The sequence below is a fragment of the Diospyros lotus genome, chromosome 6, assembly GCF_014633365.1.
Source record: "Diospyros lotus cultivar Yz01 chromosome 6, ASM1463336v1, whole genome shotgun sequence".
In the NCBI taxonomy this organism is placed as follows: domain Eukaryota; kingdom Viridiplantae; phylum Streptophyta; class Magnoliopsida; order Ericales; family Ebenaceae; genus Diospyros; species Diospyros lotus.
The window spans coordinates 46,051,337-46,069,941 of NC_068343.1; the positions used below are offsets into that span (position 1 = coordinate 46,051,337).

General features: G+C 39.1%; 1 protein-coding gene across 6 annotated transcripts in view; it reads right to left on the reverse strand.

The window, feature by feature from the left end:
* LOC127803852 (transcription factor IIIB 60 kDa subunit-like) overlaps positions 1-18,605 on the reverse strand; it is a 123,170-nt gene that overhangs the window by 84,064 nt on the left and 20,501 nt on the right. For 5 of the 6 annotated variants that reach the window (XM_052340431.1, XM_052340428.1, XM_052340427.1 and 2 more), the window contains exons 9-11: positions 4,537-4,616; positions 4,363-4,449; positions 3,217-3,297 (exon numbers count right to left, since the gene is read on the reverse strand). In XM_052340431.1, the coding sequence (XP_052196391.1) occupies positions 3,217-3,297; positions 4,363-4,449; positions 4,537-4,616 (248 nt within the window). The remainder of the gene's footprint in view (positions 1-3,216; positions 3,298-4,362; positions 4,450-4,536; positions 4,617-18,605) is intronic. The other variant, XM_052340429.1, reaches the window with a different exon arrangement.

Genomic DNA, 18,605 nt, shown 5'->3' on the forward strand with positions numbered 1-18,605 from the left:
GAAGTTAGAAAATTCAGAAAATGTCTTAGATAACTCGATGAATTTAAATCCAGAAGAAGAGATGCCAGGGGACTCTCCAGACAGTTCTCTAGGACAGGATTCAGACTATAGTAGAAAGATTGAAGAGCCATCTAGTATAAAAAGTGAGCTAGACCATGAGAGGTATAATGTTGCAAGAGATAGGCAAAGAAGAACCGTAAGGCCTCCAGTTAGGTATGGATACTCGGATCTGGTTTCCTATGCACTTTCAAGTGCAATGGAAGAAGCTGGTGATGAGCCTCTCACTTTTGAAGAGGCCATGCACTCAAAATACTGCAAGAAATGGCAAGCTGCCATGAAATCTGAGATGGAGTCCCTTATAAAAAATGAGACTTGGACTTTAGTAGATAAACCCTTAGGGAAAAGGGTAGTGGGCTGTAAGTGCCTATACAAGATTAAGGAAGGCGCTGGGAAAGAAGATAAGCCTAGGTATAAGGCTAGGTTAGTGGCTAGGGGCTTTACTCAAGTGCCCGGTATAGACTTTAATGAAGTATTCTCACCGGTTGTAAGGCATACTTCAATTAGGATCTTATTAGCCATAACAGCACACTTAGACTTAATGCTTGATCAAATGGATGTCACAACAACTTTTCTTCATGGAGAGTTGGAAGAAAATATTCTTATGGAGCAGCCAAAGGGATTTGAGATTAGAGGGAATAGAGAGCAAGTGTGTTTGCTTAGGAAGTCTCTCTATGGATTAAAGCAATCCCCTAGGCAATGGTATAAGAAATTTGACTCTTTTATGATTATCCAAGGTTTCAAAAGGAGTGCATATGATAGCTGTGTATATTTCAAACATATGTCTAATGAGATATCTATATATCTTCTCCTATATGTAGATGATATGCTGATTGCAAGCCAATCAGCCATAGAAATCCAAAATTTAAAGCTGAGATTAAGGTCAGCCTTTGAAATGAAAGAATTAGGAGAAGCTAGGAAGATATTAGGCACAGAAATTAAGAGAAATAGACAGCATCGACAACTCAGTTTATCCCAAAAGTCATACCTTAGTAAGCTGATTAGGAAGTTTAATATGCTGGATGCAAAAGAGGTTTCTATCCCCTTTGCACAACACTTTAAACTTTCGCATGAGCAATCTCCAAACAACGAGTCAAGCATGAAAGAAATGAGTAAGATTCCTTATTCAAATGTAGTGGGCAGTTTAATGTACAGCATGGTCTGTACAAGACCTGATTTGGCTCACTCTATGAGTGTATCTAGTAGATTTATGGCCAAACCAGGGAGAGCTCATTGGGATGCTGTAAAATGGACTTTGAGATATGTAAAAGGAACATTAGATATGTCATTGGTTTATGGTGGAGCAAAGCTAAGAGAAGAACCTTGCATTTTAGGTTTTTCGGATGCTGATTATGCAGCCGATCTAGATAAAAGGAGATCATCAACTGGATATGTTTTCCAGCTATGGAATTCTACCATAAGCTGGAAGACCAACCTGCAGCCTGTGGCGGCTTTATCCACCACTGAGGCAGAATATATTGTTGTCACTGAAGCAATAAAGGAAGGTCTTTGGTTAAAAGGAATTGTGGGTGAACTCCTAGGAAGAAATGTCAAGGTAGAGTTAAGGTGTGATAGCCAAAGCGCAATCCATTTGGCTAAGAATCAATCCCATCATGAAAGAACCAAACATATTGATGTTAGGTATCATTTTATTAGGGAGATTCTTGAGAAAGGAGAGGTAAACCTAGTTAAAGTTGCAGGAGAACATAATGCGGCTGATATGTTTACAAAACCGGTTCCTTTGTCCAGATTACAACATTGTTTGAATATTCTTAATGTTTGTTTGTGTTGGTGATCAGGTACATATTGTGTTAAAGCCAGGAAGGAGAGCAGGTTAAAGCTTTGATGATTGAAGAATGGAGTGGATCTTACTCAAGACAATGGTGGAGACTTGTTAGAATGTTGTCTCAAGTAGATCCAGATTTTAAAACAGTCAAATGAGTCGGTTTAATGGGTTTAGTCAGGCCATTACTCAGCTTTGTAATTAGTTTTAAATTTGAGGGTAAAATCGGGAATGTCTAATCCTATTTCAAGCCTTAGAGATTATCGCCTATTATTCTATAAATAGGGCAGGGGTCTAGGCTTATGTTATGTTGCTCATTTTCTCACGAGTAAGTTCAGGAGAAAAGGCTATGTTCAAGAAATAGTTTTTGTAATCTTGGAGAGACTTGTAATCGTGAGGCGAGTTTGTACTGCAATCATTTTGAATTAAAGAGGCTACTATCAGGAGGCTTTAAGAGGCTGGATGTACAATTGTCCTAAGGGCAATCTGAACCAGGATAAACTGCTTGTGTTCTTCTTGTGGTTTGGTTTTATTTTCTGTCATTTACATTCTGTTTTCATTATCATTCATTTTGTTTTTGTTATCATTGAAATCCGAGTGTGTGCGCAAGGGTGAGGTTGAGAATTCCGTCCAAGAAATCTAACTCTAAGTACTCCTAAGTTAACAAAAGAAATAACAGCAGCAACTAACAGAACACAAAGAAACTGAAAATACAGAAAAAATACCTCCTTCTACCAGAATTCAATCTAAAGGCGAGCTGTAAAGGACATCGAGAATCATTTACCAGAACTCTGATTCCTTTCATCCTCTCTATTCTCTCTCTCACTCTGTTCTCTCTTCTCTCTATCTCTTCTCTCTTCTTTCTCTCTTCTCTCTATCATTCTAGCTTTGCATCCCTGCCACTTTTGAATTTTCACTGAATCAAGAGAGTAACTCTTGTCTCTGCCTCAAGCAGTGACGTGGTGCACCTTAGTTTAGTCTGCCCACGCCCAAAAATGCAGTTGAATGTGAAGGGGAATGTACGAAATCTTGACTCATTTTTAGACTATTTCAAGCTTATGGAACTAGTGTTCTCTTCACAAGATCATACTCACAAAATTTTTATTTGATCAACTTCCAAAACTATGTTTGTGCAGCTCTTTTATCAGATAGGCTTGAACCAAATTAGAATACAAATATTTATCACTAAGAAAGTCACCAAAACAAGTGATAAATGAGAAAAAACAATAATGCAGACTACAAAAATCAAGACAAATATATATCTTTGATAGGATCGCAGCCAAATATATGTTACCGTTAGGTGGCAATTAAGAATGACAGAGACTATGTTCACTTCTATAAGATATGATGTCGTGCCATATTGAAGTACGGCATACCGTCAAGCCTCCTGACTCCGTATTTTCAAATTCCATCAACCGCTTTGTCAATGTTGCTTCACAAATATGAACAAGTCGTACCTGATGACAACTTCAATTGCATATCAGGAGGCAAAGATTGTTGATTCACCAAAATTCAACTTCTTAAAAGAAAAAGTGAGTATTGTGATAAATTTGTCAGCAGAGGGAAACCTATATAAACTACAAAATTGAATCATTTGAACTCATTAGTCTGTTAAAAGCAAAGGTTCAATCCAACATTTTGAGGAAAAAAAGCATAATTTCTTCTGCAATAAAGTTGACCATATGTATTATAAACCACACAGTTCAGAATTGCAAAGAGCAACATTAAATCATAATATTTCGATATTACAGACCTCAGTAGATTAAAGACAACATCCATGAATCTTGAAAGATTTGACATAAGAAATTGCCCAATAATTTGTTGATCATTTAGGAATGAATGCAAAAGGCAATAATGAGTTTCCATGGAACCACAACACTAAAGATGAAAGCAAAAATATATGATTTTATTTGGCCAAAAAAGGGGAAAAAAACAAAGCAATGAGAAGAGAACACAGAATGCATCCATCATGTCCTGATTTACCATGTGATGAAAATGAAGCTGTCCACAGATCAAATATAGTAAGTAGCCAATGGTTTTAGTCAGTTTAGGAAGACTGGAAGGATTAGGTAAATATAGTGTCAGACAGAACATTAAAGGTAAGAAAAGAAAATAATGAAAAGACATTGGAGCTATCATGGCCATATCAGGATGTTATCGTTATCTTACTCTAGCTGCTTTTTCAAGATACTCATGGACTCTGAAATTATAGATATGGTGAAGGGCATTTTAAGTTCTATTTGGCAGTAATGCTAATGATATATAACTATGACTTTGTGCCTAATATGGCATCTTGTGCCTAATATGGCATCTGGACCAGTAAATTAGAAAATTCACTACTACATTTTAGCCATCAAAAATTCTAAAATCAAACCAAAACATAAGCCTCTATCTCATCATCAAGCACCAAATTGTTATGAATCAACCAGCTATGATGAAATGAGAAAGGTTTCCAAGAAATAAACAAAACCATACATTTAATATTTGAACAACAAAAATGAAATCACAAACAAAAAACTTACAATCTCTAATTTGGTGCACTTGAGACCATGAAAAAGTGCAGATACGTATAATGCTACCCCACATAAACCACCAGGTTTTCTCCCCGTCTGAAAGCTTTAAAAATCAGTAATAGAACCCAAAAAAAAATCACATATCATACAGAATGTTCTATGTATACAACACATCCATGGCACCTGCATCCAATCTCGCTTCATGCTAGCTATAATGCGAAGTGCAGTCTTGGAAACTGCCATGTAACCATCCCCAAATAATCCTGCAATATACAATGAAATAAACAACAGGCTGCACTGGGAATGAAAGAGTATCAATAAATAATTAACAAATAAGAATCACATGTGGAGATATATTCTTTTTTTGGGAAAAGGTAAATCTACAAGGAAAGAGATGGAAAAATAAAAAAATAAAAAATTCTTCTTTTGCAAAATACATACATATCATGAAAGCGGCAAAGCCAACAGGTAGAGTGCTAGGAGAACTCAAACCAAAGTCCTAGAGAAAAGAAACTCCAAAGAAGACCTAATAAAACTAAACCTAAAACATAGACGAACAGAAGAGAGCCCCAAAAGCATTACATGACACTCTGATCAGCCAAAGGCTCCAAAACCCCAACAACCAGCAAGAACCTAAATCCATGCAAGCATTATACTACTACCAACAAGGCTCCGACAAAAGAAAACACAAAATGAAACACAAGTCAAAAGCAGAGCATCAAATTACCAAGCAAAGCAAGAAAATCCAAATCCTTTACTAACTCTTCCTCAAAGAAATGCCATCATGCTCTTCTTTGACCTTGTATATCCGCTTGTTCTGCAATGTTTTATTTCCTTCTGACAATTTTGTTAGTGTCCATGTTTTATTCTTCTCAGAAGAATTCATCTCGTCTTTCATGGTTAACTCCCACTTAACTCAATCTTTCATCTGCATTGCTTCATCAAAGTGCTCCAATTTTCCAGCATCAATCAAAAGCAAATTGTATAATGAAGGAGAGTCTGTCGTGGAGGTATAGACACTTTGCTAGATCTTCTTACTTAAGGTTCAAGATCAACCTGTTCTGGTTCTCTGTTTTCAAGATTCTCCATAAACCTTCTAGTCACGTTACTCTCCAAGATCTTCCATCTTTTTCATGTTTTTCTATTTGTTTCCCTACACTATCAGATTCTACTCTAAGCCTGTCATTATACATCACATTTTCATTAAAAGTGACATTCTTGTGCCTTATGATCTTCCTAGTTGTCAGCTCCCAAGGATCTTACCGTTGTGCTCGATCGTTGGTCTGATCGAGGAAAAGATAAGAGAGGGAAAGAAGGCGAGAGAGTGAAGGGGACAGAGAGAAGATGCAATAACCAGAGAATATTCATTGGATTGTCATAACCGAATGATTGGGTCGCTTATATAGCTAATGTGATTCCCATCATAGGCATAACCGTTTGCATGAGTTGGAATGTACCAGCCCCTCAAGCGATAACCACCCAAGTACAACCTCTGCTGCTGCCTCACTAATTTACTACAATCTATTACTACTTCTACCATAAGTATTTGAGAATTACAGTAGTACCCCCTGAAATAACCTAGGACATAACAGTTACCCTCCCCTTCAAAATATTCTTATCCTCAAGAATGATTGAGAAGTCCTGTTGTCTTTGGAAACTGCTTGAGAATATCTAAGAGATATTCTCAAGTATTGTTGTTGGGATGAAGGTCAAACCACTGGACTAAGACTTGCATAATTAGGGCCCCGTGCTTATAGATAACTCTCTTGTCCAGTATAGCTATTGGTTCCCTCACCCCTTGATCACCGTGTGGCAGTGTAGGCAGCGTAGAGCTGACTGGCTGTGATCCCGCTGCCTTCTTGAGGAGTGATCTATGAAAGACCGGGTGTATGTTAGAATCTTCAAGTAGTTGCAGTCGTTAAGCCACACTTCCCACCTTAGCTACAACTTTAAATGGCCCGTAGAACCGAGGGTTGAGCTTGGAGCTGGGTTTCTTCAGTAAAGCTTTAAGGTGACCCGATTTGAGTTTTAAGTAAACCAAGTCGTCAACCTGAAATTCCCTTTCACTCCTCCTCCTATCAGCAAATTGTTTCATCCGGTTCTTAGAATTGGCTAACTCTTCCCTCAGTACCTGGAAGCCTATTGCCTTTGCTGTAAGTAGGCGTCTAGAGCTGCTTCTGTGGAAGAATTTCCCAGTTCTGGAAGTAGGGAGGCTTGTACCCATATAGGGTTTCAAAGGGAGATCTCTTAATGGCACTATGGTGGTTAGAATTGTACCACCATTGTGCCAAAGCCAACCACTTATGCCACGACTTTTGCTATAAGAAGCACGTGCATCATAGGCAAGTCTCCAAGCACTGGTATACTCTTTCTGTTTGCTCGTCAAATTCCGAGTGATAAGCTGTTGACATATGAAGTTTGACCCCTAATAGGTTCATCAGCTCCTTCCATAGTAGACTAGTAAAGATCTTGTCTCTATCCGACACGATAGTCTTTGGAACCCCATGTAATTTCACCACCTTATCTAAAAACTCCCTAGCTATCTCTTGAGCAGTGTAAGGGTGGGTCAAGTCTACGAAATGAGCATACTTTGTGAACCGGTCAACTATCACCATGATGCAGTCTCTTCCTTCTAATTTAGGTAGTCCCTCAATAAAGTCCATGGAACCACAGTAGGAGTTTATTAGGTAGTCCCATTAGTTAGAGTATACCTCAACTTGGACATAGGATCTACCACCAGTTGTTGTAGGAGTTTCTTAATACCTGCGTCTGAGTCATAACTTACTGCCACCTCTTGGTACCAATCAGGAACCACAATAGTAACAGATGCCACACTCCCCTCTTCATGACATCTAGACAAGGCATCCATAGCTAAATTCTCCTTCCCCTTCCAGTATTAGATCACATAGTCCAATCCCATCAATTTTGTCATTCTGTTGCATTGTAATTGAGCATGTAGTTTTTGCAGGAGCAAGAATTTCAAGCTTTCATGATTAGTTTTGATCATAAATTTACCTCCCTCCAAATAATGCCTCCACTTGTCTACTGCCATCAACACTGCCAACAGCTCCTTCTCATAGATGCTCAACCCGAGGTGTCTTGGGGCCAATGCCTGGCTGAGAAAAGCTAGGGGCCGGCCTTCTTGAACCAGCACTGCTCCCACTCCTCGTGCACTTGCATATGTCTCCGACTCTCCAAAACAAATGGTTTATCGAAATCTGGAAATCCCAGTGTTAGCACCTCACTCATAGCTTTTTTCAACTTGTAGAAAGCCTCCTCTGCCTTATCATTCCATAGAAATCCGTCCTTCTTCAACAATTCCGTCAATGGTTGGCTTATTATCCCATAATCTTTGACAAACCAACGGTAATACTTGGTCAATCCCAAAAATCCCCTTAACTCCTTGGGGTCTAGGCCAATTTGCCATAGCAGCCACCCTGCTGGGGTCAGTGCTCACCCCTGCATTAGATATAATGTGGCCCAGATATTCCACTTGACTTTGTGCTAAGGAACACTTGGACTCCTTAATATACAATTTATTGAGTCTAAGGACCTTGAAAGTGGTTCTCAAATGGTCTAAATGTTTGGTAAATGTGGGGTTGTAAATCAAGATGTCATCAAAAAATACTAGAATAAGCTTACGCAAGTAAGGTTCAAAGATTTTGTTCATCAATGCCCGAAAAGTGGCTAGAGCGTCGGTCAGTTCAAAAGGCATTACTTTGAATTCATAATGCCCTTGATGAATTTTAAAAGTTGTTTTGAGAATGTCTTGAGGTTTCATGTGAATTTGATGGTAACCTGATCAGAGGTCCAGCTTAGTGAAAACTGAAGCATGCTCGAGTTCATCTAGTAAGTCTTCAACAATAGGTATAGGAAACTTGTCCTTAATGGTTATGGAGTGACGATAGTTAACATAAAACCTCCATGAACCATCCTTTTTTTTTTTTACAAGCAAGACCGGTGAAGCAAACGAGCTAGGGCTAGGTTGGATGATGGACTATTCTAGCATGCTTTTGATTTGTTTTTCAATTTCAATTTTCTGTCTAGGAGGATATCGATAGGATCTTACATTAATTGGTTCCAAATTTGGTTTAAGGTTAATGGAGTGGTCAAATGGTCTCACTGGAGGAAGGGACGTAGGTTCAGAGAAAAGGTCCTTAAACTCAATTAAAAGTAAATTAAGTGAATTAGCCTCATGTACCTTCCATGGGTCATGTGGGTGGCTGCTCACTGTCATCGCTAGCCCTCCTTCTTGTTCCTAACTTCTGTCCATTATCTCTCGAGCAAACAACTGTGCTACTTGAGAGAATTTGTTCTTGAGGATGCACTGTAGCCTTTTCCCAAATATCATCTTACATGCTCCTAACTCTTGGCTGCCAATGAGGGTTTTTCTTTTCCTGTCCTTCTCAAATGTCACTTCCATTTTATTGAAATCAAAGATTATAGGGCTTACCACTTTCATCCAATCTACACCAAGCACCACATCACATCCCTCTAATTTCAGCAGCCTCAAATCTGCCACAAATTCCTCCCCATTCATTTCCCAACAAAATCCTTGGCAAGTGGACTGACTAAGAACCTTATGCCCATTTGCTACAGTCACTGATAGACAGGGTGAATTAGAGACCTCACACCCTAGATTCTTAGCCATGGCTTCATCCAATAAGTTATGGGTATTCCCACTATCAATGAGTACCATTAAAGGGGAGTCATGGACTCTTCCTTCCACCTTATTGATTTTGCTATGGTTCAACCCTTTTAGGGTGTGGATGGAGATTTCTCCTATGTCCCCTCCTTCGTCCATTGAATTCTCCTTAATCTCCTCTTCTTCCTCATCTTCCCCTTCCAATAAAAGAAGTTGGCACCTACATCTGTGTCCCAGAAAGTACCTGTCGCCACACTTATAACATGAGGCAGCCTGTCGCCTTGTCTCTAACTCTTTTCCACCATCAGGGGGCTTGGAAACTGCTGGTGGAAGTGCTAGGACTCCTTTACCCAGGTTTCCAACCTCCTTTCCCACTGCTCTGTTCTCGAGCTACCAACCCCTTGTAATCACTCCCTTTACCTAATTCTTTTGCTTCCTTAATGGTGCTTCGATGGTCATTTCCTGCAATCTAGCACTCTCTGCTGCTTGTTTAACTGTCCCAGGCTACATCATTTTAACCATGGGTCTCACTTCATCTCCTAGACCACTAATGAAGCTTGAAACAAAGTATTCTTCGAACAAGTGGGGTTATGCACCATCATCAGGGACCTAAGCTCCTCAAACTTGAGCCGGTAGGCTTGTACACTACCATTTTGTTTGAGTTTATTAAGTTCTTCGACTACATCTCTCATACTCCTATCTCCAAATCTCTCACATAGGTCATTGGCAAACACATTCCATGGACTGTCCCCCTTCACTGCCAACCATCCCTGAAACCAAGCATCACCCAGGTCATTTAGGTAAGTAGAGGGTAGTGTAACTGTTGAGGAGATATATCCAAAAGTAAAGGAGAAAATCTGATAAAGCTCAATCCGAAATGGAGGAAAATCTGATGAAGTTATTCCCTAAATATTAGGAGGAGATAAAGTTGTATCTATTACTAAAGATTAGGAGAAAACTTAGGAGAAATCTTCTCCCAAAATTTCTCCACTTATCTGTTGTTGTAATTTGTATTTCAAGTTCCTAGATTTTAGGATAGTTCTGTCTATTTAAACACATTATGTATCATAGGTGGGTGTGGAACTGATTTGGTTCACCCGATTCCCTAAAGCTTAGTATTTATCCCTAGTTTATCTAAGCTTGTTCATGGTATCAGAACCACCGGTTCTGAAACCCTAATCTACCCATATTCTTACCTCAACGGTATCTAGATGGTCGCCTCTTCTCCAACCAGTGAATCATCGACAATCTGGCCTACAAGCTCAAAGTCCCTGATTCCAGTGGTTGCTTCGAATTCCCTAGACAGTCATAATCTCCAAATCACAGAACATCGACTCAATGCGACCAACTTCCGAGAGTGGTCTCAATTCGTTATGTTGGTGATGAAGGGAAAAGGCAAGGTGAGATATCTCACTAGAGGAACTCCAAAACCAAACACTAAAGCTGAAAACTATGAAGCTTGGGATGCTGAAAACTCCCTGGTTATGGCGTGGCTCATTAACTCCATGGAGCCAAAGGTAGGAAAAACCTATCTCTTTTATAAGACAGCGACTGAAGTATGGGAGGTTGTCCAAAGCTTGTATTCTGATATGGAGAATAAAGCTCAATGTTTTGAAGTGAGATCAGCTATCCAAAATACTCGTCAAGGTAACCATTCAGTCATAGATTATTTTAATATGTTGTGTGAGCTTTGGCAGGAGATGGATATGTTTTATGACCTTAGTTGGGAGTGCACAAAGGATGGAGTAAAATATTCAAAAATGGTAGAGAAGGAGAGGGTTTTTGATTTTCTGTATGGCATAAACTCTGACTTAGACGAAGTTAGAGGAAGGTTGCTAGGAGCAAAACCTTTCCCATCTATCCAAGAAGTTTTTTCAGAAGTTAGAAGGGAGGAGAGCCAAAAGAAGGTGATGCTTAGTGCATCACCTGAGGTCACTAATCAGAACAATTTGTAGAAGATAAAGAAGAATTCAAAAAGAGGACTGCCGTGAAGACTCCTAAATTATAGGAGATAAGATTTATAAAGATAAGATTATCTAGTTCTAATTATTCTCCTAAATTTTAGAGATAATTTTTTTGTATTTTAGATAACATAAATATCTTGTAAAGTAGATTAGATTAGACTCCTACATCATGTAGATGTCTTGTGTATATATTGATATCATATCCAAGGGAAATAATATACGATTTTATTCTCTCTAGGGTTAATTTTCTGCATGGTATTAGAGCGGAATTCTCTTCTTCTTTCTCCCTGTTAATCCTAGCCAATTTCCGCCGATTCACTAAGGCATTTCTATCCGATTTGTTCCCTTTCATAGCTGTCGGACTTGATCAACTTGCGTCATGGCCAAAGTGAGCAGCCAACCCTCTGAGATTGTCCCTTTCCAAACCACCAATTCTGTGAACATGGACAACAACAATCCATTCACAATCACTGGTCATAAACTGAATGGCCAAAATTTCATTAAGTGGTCACAATCCGTTATGATGTTCATATGCGGTAAAGGGAAGGAAGATTACCTCACTAGAGCAGTCAACAAACCGAAGGAGGATGAAGCACAATACCGGATTTGGAAGGCCGAAAACAACATGGTGATGTCTTGGCTGATTAACTCAATGAACAATGAGATAGGTGAGAATTTCTTGTTATACAATACAGCCTAAGAAATTTGGGAGGTTGTTAAGGAAGCTTACTCCCACGTTGAGAATACTTCCGAGTTGTTTGAGATAGAAAGTGTTCTCAACGATTTAAGGCAAGGTGAGTCCCAAGTCACTCAATATTTCAATTCTTTGAATAAGTTTTGGCTTCAATTGGATAAGTGTGATATTATCCAATGGAAGTGCACTGAAGATTCAGCCAAATACAAAGAAATAGTGGAGAAGAAACAGCTGTATAAATTCTTGATTGATTTAAATAAAAACCTAGATGGTGTGAGAGGTAGGATTCTTGGCACAAAACCTCTACCAAGCCTCAGGGAGGCGTTTGCTGAGGTTCGCAGAGAAGAAAGTAGGCTGAAACTAATGTTGAAGCCCTCAAATTCAGGCCTGGAACATTCTGCCCTATTTACCTGAGGAGGCAACCTATCAAATCCCAAGCAGAAGAAGGGCCTTCCTTGGTGTGATCATTGCCACAAACCTGGTCACACAAAGGATACATGCTAGGATATCCATGGCAAGCCCCTGGATTGGAAACCAGCACATGAAAGGAAGAGTAAGGGTAATTTTACAGCAACCGAAGAGACAACTTCTGCCTCAAACTCAAGCTTATTTAGCAAAGAGCAGATGGAGTGGCTGCAGCATAATTTTGGGAAAACCCAGTTGCAGGGTTCTACAGTGGCAGCAGGTTTTATAGCCCACAAAGGTAATCCTCTACATGCTTTTATTGCTAATAGTAAGCTATCTATCCTATGGATTGTTGACTCGGGATCTTCCGATCACATGACTAGTAATGGTGGACTGTTAACAAATATTCAGCCATGTGACAAAGAGTGGAAGGTAAGGATTGCTGATGGATCATTAGCAAAAGTAGCAGGAATTGGATCAGTTGTTCTCTCCACTGGTTTGACACTAAAAGATGTCCTATTTGTGCTTAATCTGGACTGCAACCTTTTATCTGTTAGTAAGCTCACTATTGATATGGAGTGTGTTGCAAAATTCTCAAAAGATGTATGTGAATTTCAGGATCGGATTTCGGGGAAGATGATTGGCAATGTTGAAGCATGTGCGGGACTCTACATTCTTCAAGGGACTGACTCCAAAAAAACTGAAGTAAAATCCAGCTATTGTCATTCCACTTCACCTCTTTGTTTCTCTAGTTTTCATTCCAATAATAGTGCAATTATGTTGTGGCACTATAGATTAGAACATCCAAACTTTGCTTATCTTCAGAAATTGTTTCCTTCTTTGTTCAAGAATTCAGATTTACACATGTTTCAATATGAAATTTGTCAATATTCCAAGCATGTTCGGACTCATTATCCTAGTCTCAAGTATACTCCATCCTATCCGTTTTCTTTTATTCATAGTGATGTGTGGGGGCCTTCTAGAGTCAAAAATATTACTAGGGCTCGTTGGTTTATTTCTTTCATTGATGACCATACCCGTCTTACTTGGGTTTTCCTCATGAAAGAGAAATCAAAAGCTAGCCACATTTTTCAAACCTTCCATACCATGGTGAAAAGACAATTCAATGCTAACATTCAAGTTCTTAGAACAGATAATGCTAAAGAATATTTCAATTCAATTCTAGGCACTTATCTATCCCAATAAGGAATCATTCATCAAAGTTCTTGTGTTGATACACCCCAACAAAACGGGATTGCAGAACGCAAGAATAGACACCTATTGGAAGTGACCTGATCCTTATTATTTTCTACTCATGCTCCTAAACATTTTTGGGGTGAAGCTATCCTTACGGCTACCTACCTTATCAATAGAATGCCCTCACGCATCCTCAAATTTCAAACTCCTAGTCAGCCTCTTCTTGCCTCTTTTCCTCACACCCGGGTGCTTTCTCACCTTCCTCTCAAGATTTTTGACTGCACCTCATTTGTTCACATTCACTCTCAATTTCGGAGTAAACTTGACCCAAAATCCATCAAGTGTATATTCATTGGCTATTCTCCACACCAACGAGATTACAAATGTTATTCTCCCAGCCTTAAACGGTTTTTTACATCCATGGATATAACCTTTTTTGAAACACAACCTTATTATCCCAAAACCGATATTCGGGGGGAGAATACTCCAAATCCTCAAGAATATCAGTTTTGGGATTCTTTTTGGGATCCTCAGCCTAACCACCAACAATCAGAACCTGGAATTTCTTTATCTAACCAACAACAACAGCCTAAAAATCAGCCATTGACACATGTAAACCCTATAAATCCGTCTCCCTCTTCTCATGAACTTCAAGTTTATTCTAGAAAAAGGTCTAAACAGAAAGAATGTGGGGAACCAACATGTTCTGAGGCTGACAAAAATTTTGATCCAGATCTGGAACTGTTGGAAAAAGGGAAGACTATGTCTGCTGGACAAAATTCTGAAATATCAGAAAATTCAGCCTTGGATGAGGATTTACGTTGGCCTATAGCATTGAGAAAGGGAGTACGATCATGCACTCAACACCCCATTCACAACTACATTTCCTACAAAGGTCTCTCACCTAATTTCAGTATTTTTATATCAAATATCAGTAAAGTGCAGGTTCCTAGAACAGTTCAGGAGGTTATTCAACATCCTAAGTGGAAGGAGGCAGTTCTTGAGGAAATGAAGGCTTTGAAGAGAAATGGGACTTGGGTAATTACTGAATTACCTTTCGGAAAACATCTTATAGGCTGCAAGTGGGTATTTACAATTAAATACCAAGAAAATGGAGAAATTGACAGGTATAAAACTCGTCTAGTGGCAAAAGGATTCACTCAATCTTATGATATAGATTACCAAGAGACTTTTGCTCCAGTAGCAAAATTGAATACAATCAAAGTCTTACTATCCCTAGCTGTAAACCTGGATTGGCCACTCTACCAATTGGATGTGAAGAATGTTTTTTTTAAATGGAGACCTCGAAGAAGAGGTATATATGGAAATCCCTCATGGATTTGAAACTAATCTCATAAGGAACAAGGTATGCAAACTAAAGAAATCACTGTATGGGCACAAACAGTCTCCTAGAGCCTGGTTCGAGAAATTTTCAAAGGCAGTCAACAAATATGGATATGTTTAATGCCAAGCAGACCACACCTTATTCATCAAAAACTCCTTGGGAGGTAAAATATCCATACTTATTGTATATGTTGATGATATAATTGTTACAGGAGACAATATTTCTGAAATCAAGAAGCTTAAGGAAGTGTTGGCAAAAGAATTTGAAATCAAAGATCTTGGAAGCCTAAGGTATTTCTTAGGTATGGAAGTTGCAAGGTCCAAAGAAGGAATATCAGCTTCTCAACGAAAGTATATCCTAGATCTTCTTACTGAAATAGGAATGTTGGGATGCAAACCAGCTGATACACCCATGGAAACCACTTTAAAGCTGGATGAGGGCAAAGAAAGTGCTCCAGTGGACAAAGGAAGATATCAAAGATTAGTGGAAAAGCTTATATACTTGTCTCATACAAGACCAGATATAGGCTTTCCTGTGAGTTTAGTAAGCCAATTCATGAATTATCCTAGAGAAGGACATTTGGAAGCTGTATATCGGATTCTGAGATATCTTAAGATGACACCAGGCAAAGGGCTAATGTTCAGGAAAACTGCTAACCGAGGGGTGAAGATTTACAGTGATGCTGATTGGGCAGGATCAATTTGTGATAGAAGGTCAATCTCCGGATATTGCTCATTTGTTTGGGGAAATTTAGTTACTTGGCGCAGTAAGAAGCAATCTGTGGTATCTAGGACATGGTTATTAAAGGCACGCCTAGGGGCAAGGCCCCTCGCCTAGGCTAAGGTGAGGCAGTTTCTGCAAGGCGCTCGCCTTGCAAGGTGAGGCGCTGAGGCGAGAGGCGCGCCTCATGAAACCCGCGCCTGCATCCTGCCTGCATCCTTTCTTTCTCTCCTCTCCAGCATCCCCTCTTCTCAATTTCAACATGTATACATCACTACTTATTTACATTTTTAGTAAATGTCCACATTTTCTTTTATTCATATTTTACCTTCCATTTACTTTAATACATAAATGTAAATAAGAAAGTACCCCCATTTGGATTCAATAAAAATATCTAAAAAATCAAAATCCATAACAATAAGAAAATCGAATTTTGATTTTAGTACAAACTCAGGATTTAACGATTTTACCACCCCCAAAATACAAATCTACTATTTCTTGATACATTAATGAGTTTTTTTTCTAAAAGGTGCGCCTCGCTTCGCAAAGGCGTGCCTCGCCTCGTGCGCCTCGCACCTCAGGCTCCAGGACCCTTTGCACCTCGCTGCGCCTCGCGCCTTTCAGAACTATGATCTAGGAGCAGCGCAGAGGCTGAATTTAGGGCCATGGCCCATGGGTTCTATGAGGGTATATGGATAAAACGATTGCTACAAGAGTTAAAGGTATCTATAACACAACCAATACAAGTATTATGTGACAAACAATCGGCTATCAGTATTGCCAAAAACCCAGTCCACCATGACCAAACAAAACATGTCGAAATTGATAGGCACTTCATTAAAGAGGAGTTAGAAGGAGTTTTTCAACTGAACTATACTTCCACAAATAGCCAGGTTGCAGATATTCTAACTAAGCCACTACCAAGAAGAGTGTTTGATGAGCTAAATACCAAGCTTGGCCTGAATAATATATTCAGCCCAGCTTGAGGGGAGTGTAGAAGATAAAGAAGAATTCAAAAAGAGGACTGCCGTGAAGACTCCTAAATTATAGGAGATAAGATTATCTAGTTCTAATTATTCTCCTAAATTTTAGAGATAAATTTTTTGTATTTTAGATAACATAAATATCTTGTAAAATAGATTAGATTAGACTCCTACATCATGTAGATGTCTTGTGTATATATTGATATCATATCCAAGGGAAATAATATACGATTTTATTCTCTCTAGGATTAATTTTCTGCACAGTTCATCCCTAGCTGCTTCCAATCCAAAAACAGCACCTACCCAGTGGGAATCTCAAAAGGAAAAGCAATGGTGTGACCATTGTCACAAGCCCTATCACACAAGAGATACATGCTGGAAAATACATGGGAAGCCAACCAATTGGAAGGGGAAAATTCAAAGGAGACAGCAAGCGGCATATGCTGTAGACACTGCCGGAGAAGGAAGAAAAGCTGCACCTTTTACTCTTAACTCCAGAGCAACTGGAGTTCTTGCAACAGTTTTGTAATAAAACCAGCATTACAAAACAGTCAAATTTAGAGGAAGTATCAAACCCTACAACCTCTCTTGCCAAACAAGGTAATTTTCCTAAATGTCATCTTTCTCAATTGGTAAATATGGATGAATGGATTGTGGATACTAGAGCCTTTGATCATATGACCGGCTCACAAAATGGATTAGTGGATTACAAACAAAGTGATAGAGGAGTGAAGGTAACCATGGCAGATGGTACCATCTCTTATGCTCAAGGAGAAGGCTCAGTTTCATTGCTGGTTTGTGTTTAAAATCAGTTCTTTTTGTGCCTAAGTTGAAATGTAATCCGTAATCAGCAAGATTACTAAAAACCTGAATTGTCAAGTAATTTTCTCTCCAAATGACTCTGTGTATTTCAGGACCTAACTTCAAGGAAGATGATTGGCAATGCTGAGGGACGAGATGGTCTATATTATATGAAGAAGGCTGCTGGTACTCCTAATTTGCTTAAGTTTCATACACCTTTTTTGCCCTCTACTGTTTCAGATTCTAGCATTTTGTTATGGCACAACCGTTTGGGCCATCCAAGCTTTAGATACTTAAAAATCTTGTATCCCCATTTGTTTATCAATAAATGGGATAAGTTGTTTCATTCTGAACAATGTATCTTAGCTAAACAAACAGTCACTTCTCATCCTATTCAATCCTATCAACCCACTAAACCATTCTATTTAGTGCATAGTGATGTATGAGGACCAATAAAAATACCAAATCTCACTAATATCCGATGGTTTGTCACATTTATTGATGATCATACTAGGGTATGTTGGGTGTTCTTGTTAAAAGAAAAATCTGAAGTTCTCAAAAGTATTCCAAAAATTCTACCAAATGGTTCTTAATGTTTTTCAAACCTCAATCCATATCCTTTGATCAAATAATGGAAGGGAGTATTTTTCAAGAGACTTTGAAGCCTATTTGAATGAGAAGGGTATCATCCATCAAAGTACTTGCCCCTACACTCTTCAACAAAACGGAGTGGCCGAACGAAAGAACTGACACTTACTTGAAACTGCTAGGACATTGATATTTACTTGCCAAGTTCCTACTTCCTTTTGGGGGGGAAGCCATTCTAACGGCTGCCTACCTAATCAATAGACTTCCAACTCGGGTTCTCAATTTTAGAACTCCCTTGAGCACTCTTCTTGACTCCTATCCTCTTCTCACTCGCATGCTTAATTCTTTGTCCCCAAAAATCTTTGGCTGCACAGCCTTTGTCCATCATTATCACTCCAAATTGCATCCCAAATCTCTGAAATGCGTATTTGTTGGATATTCTCCTACTCAGCTCAGTTATAAGTGTTATTGCCTAGCACTAACAAATTTTTTGTGTCATATGATGTCTACTTCCTCGAGCATCAGTTCTACTACACTACTCTGCAGGGGGAGAATCCTAGTGCAGAGTTAGGTAGAAACAGTGACAATGCTAGCATTTTCTTGCCTGAGACAGTTATTCCTTTGACTCCAATTCATGAAACTAATCAAGGGGGAGATGATTCAGACCAGTTCATGCCTAAGCCACCACTTCAGGTGTATTCCAGGAGAAAGACCCTAGAATCTAAGCAAAGCCATGCATTAACCCCGGAGGAAGGCTCTAGTCCTAGAGAGAATGACAGGTCTGGAATTCTAATGCCTGAAACGGTGGAGGAAGACAGAAAACACAGCAGGAAATGAGGAACACAGAACAGAAACTGATCTACATGATTTGGACATTCCAATTGCTTGGAGGAAGGGGGTAAGATCAAGC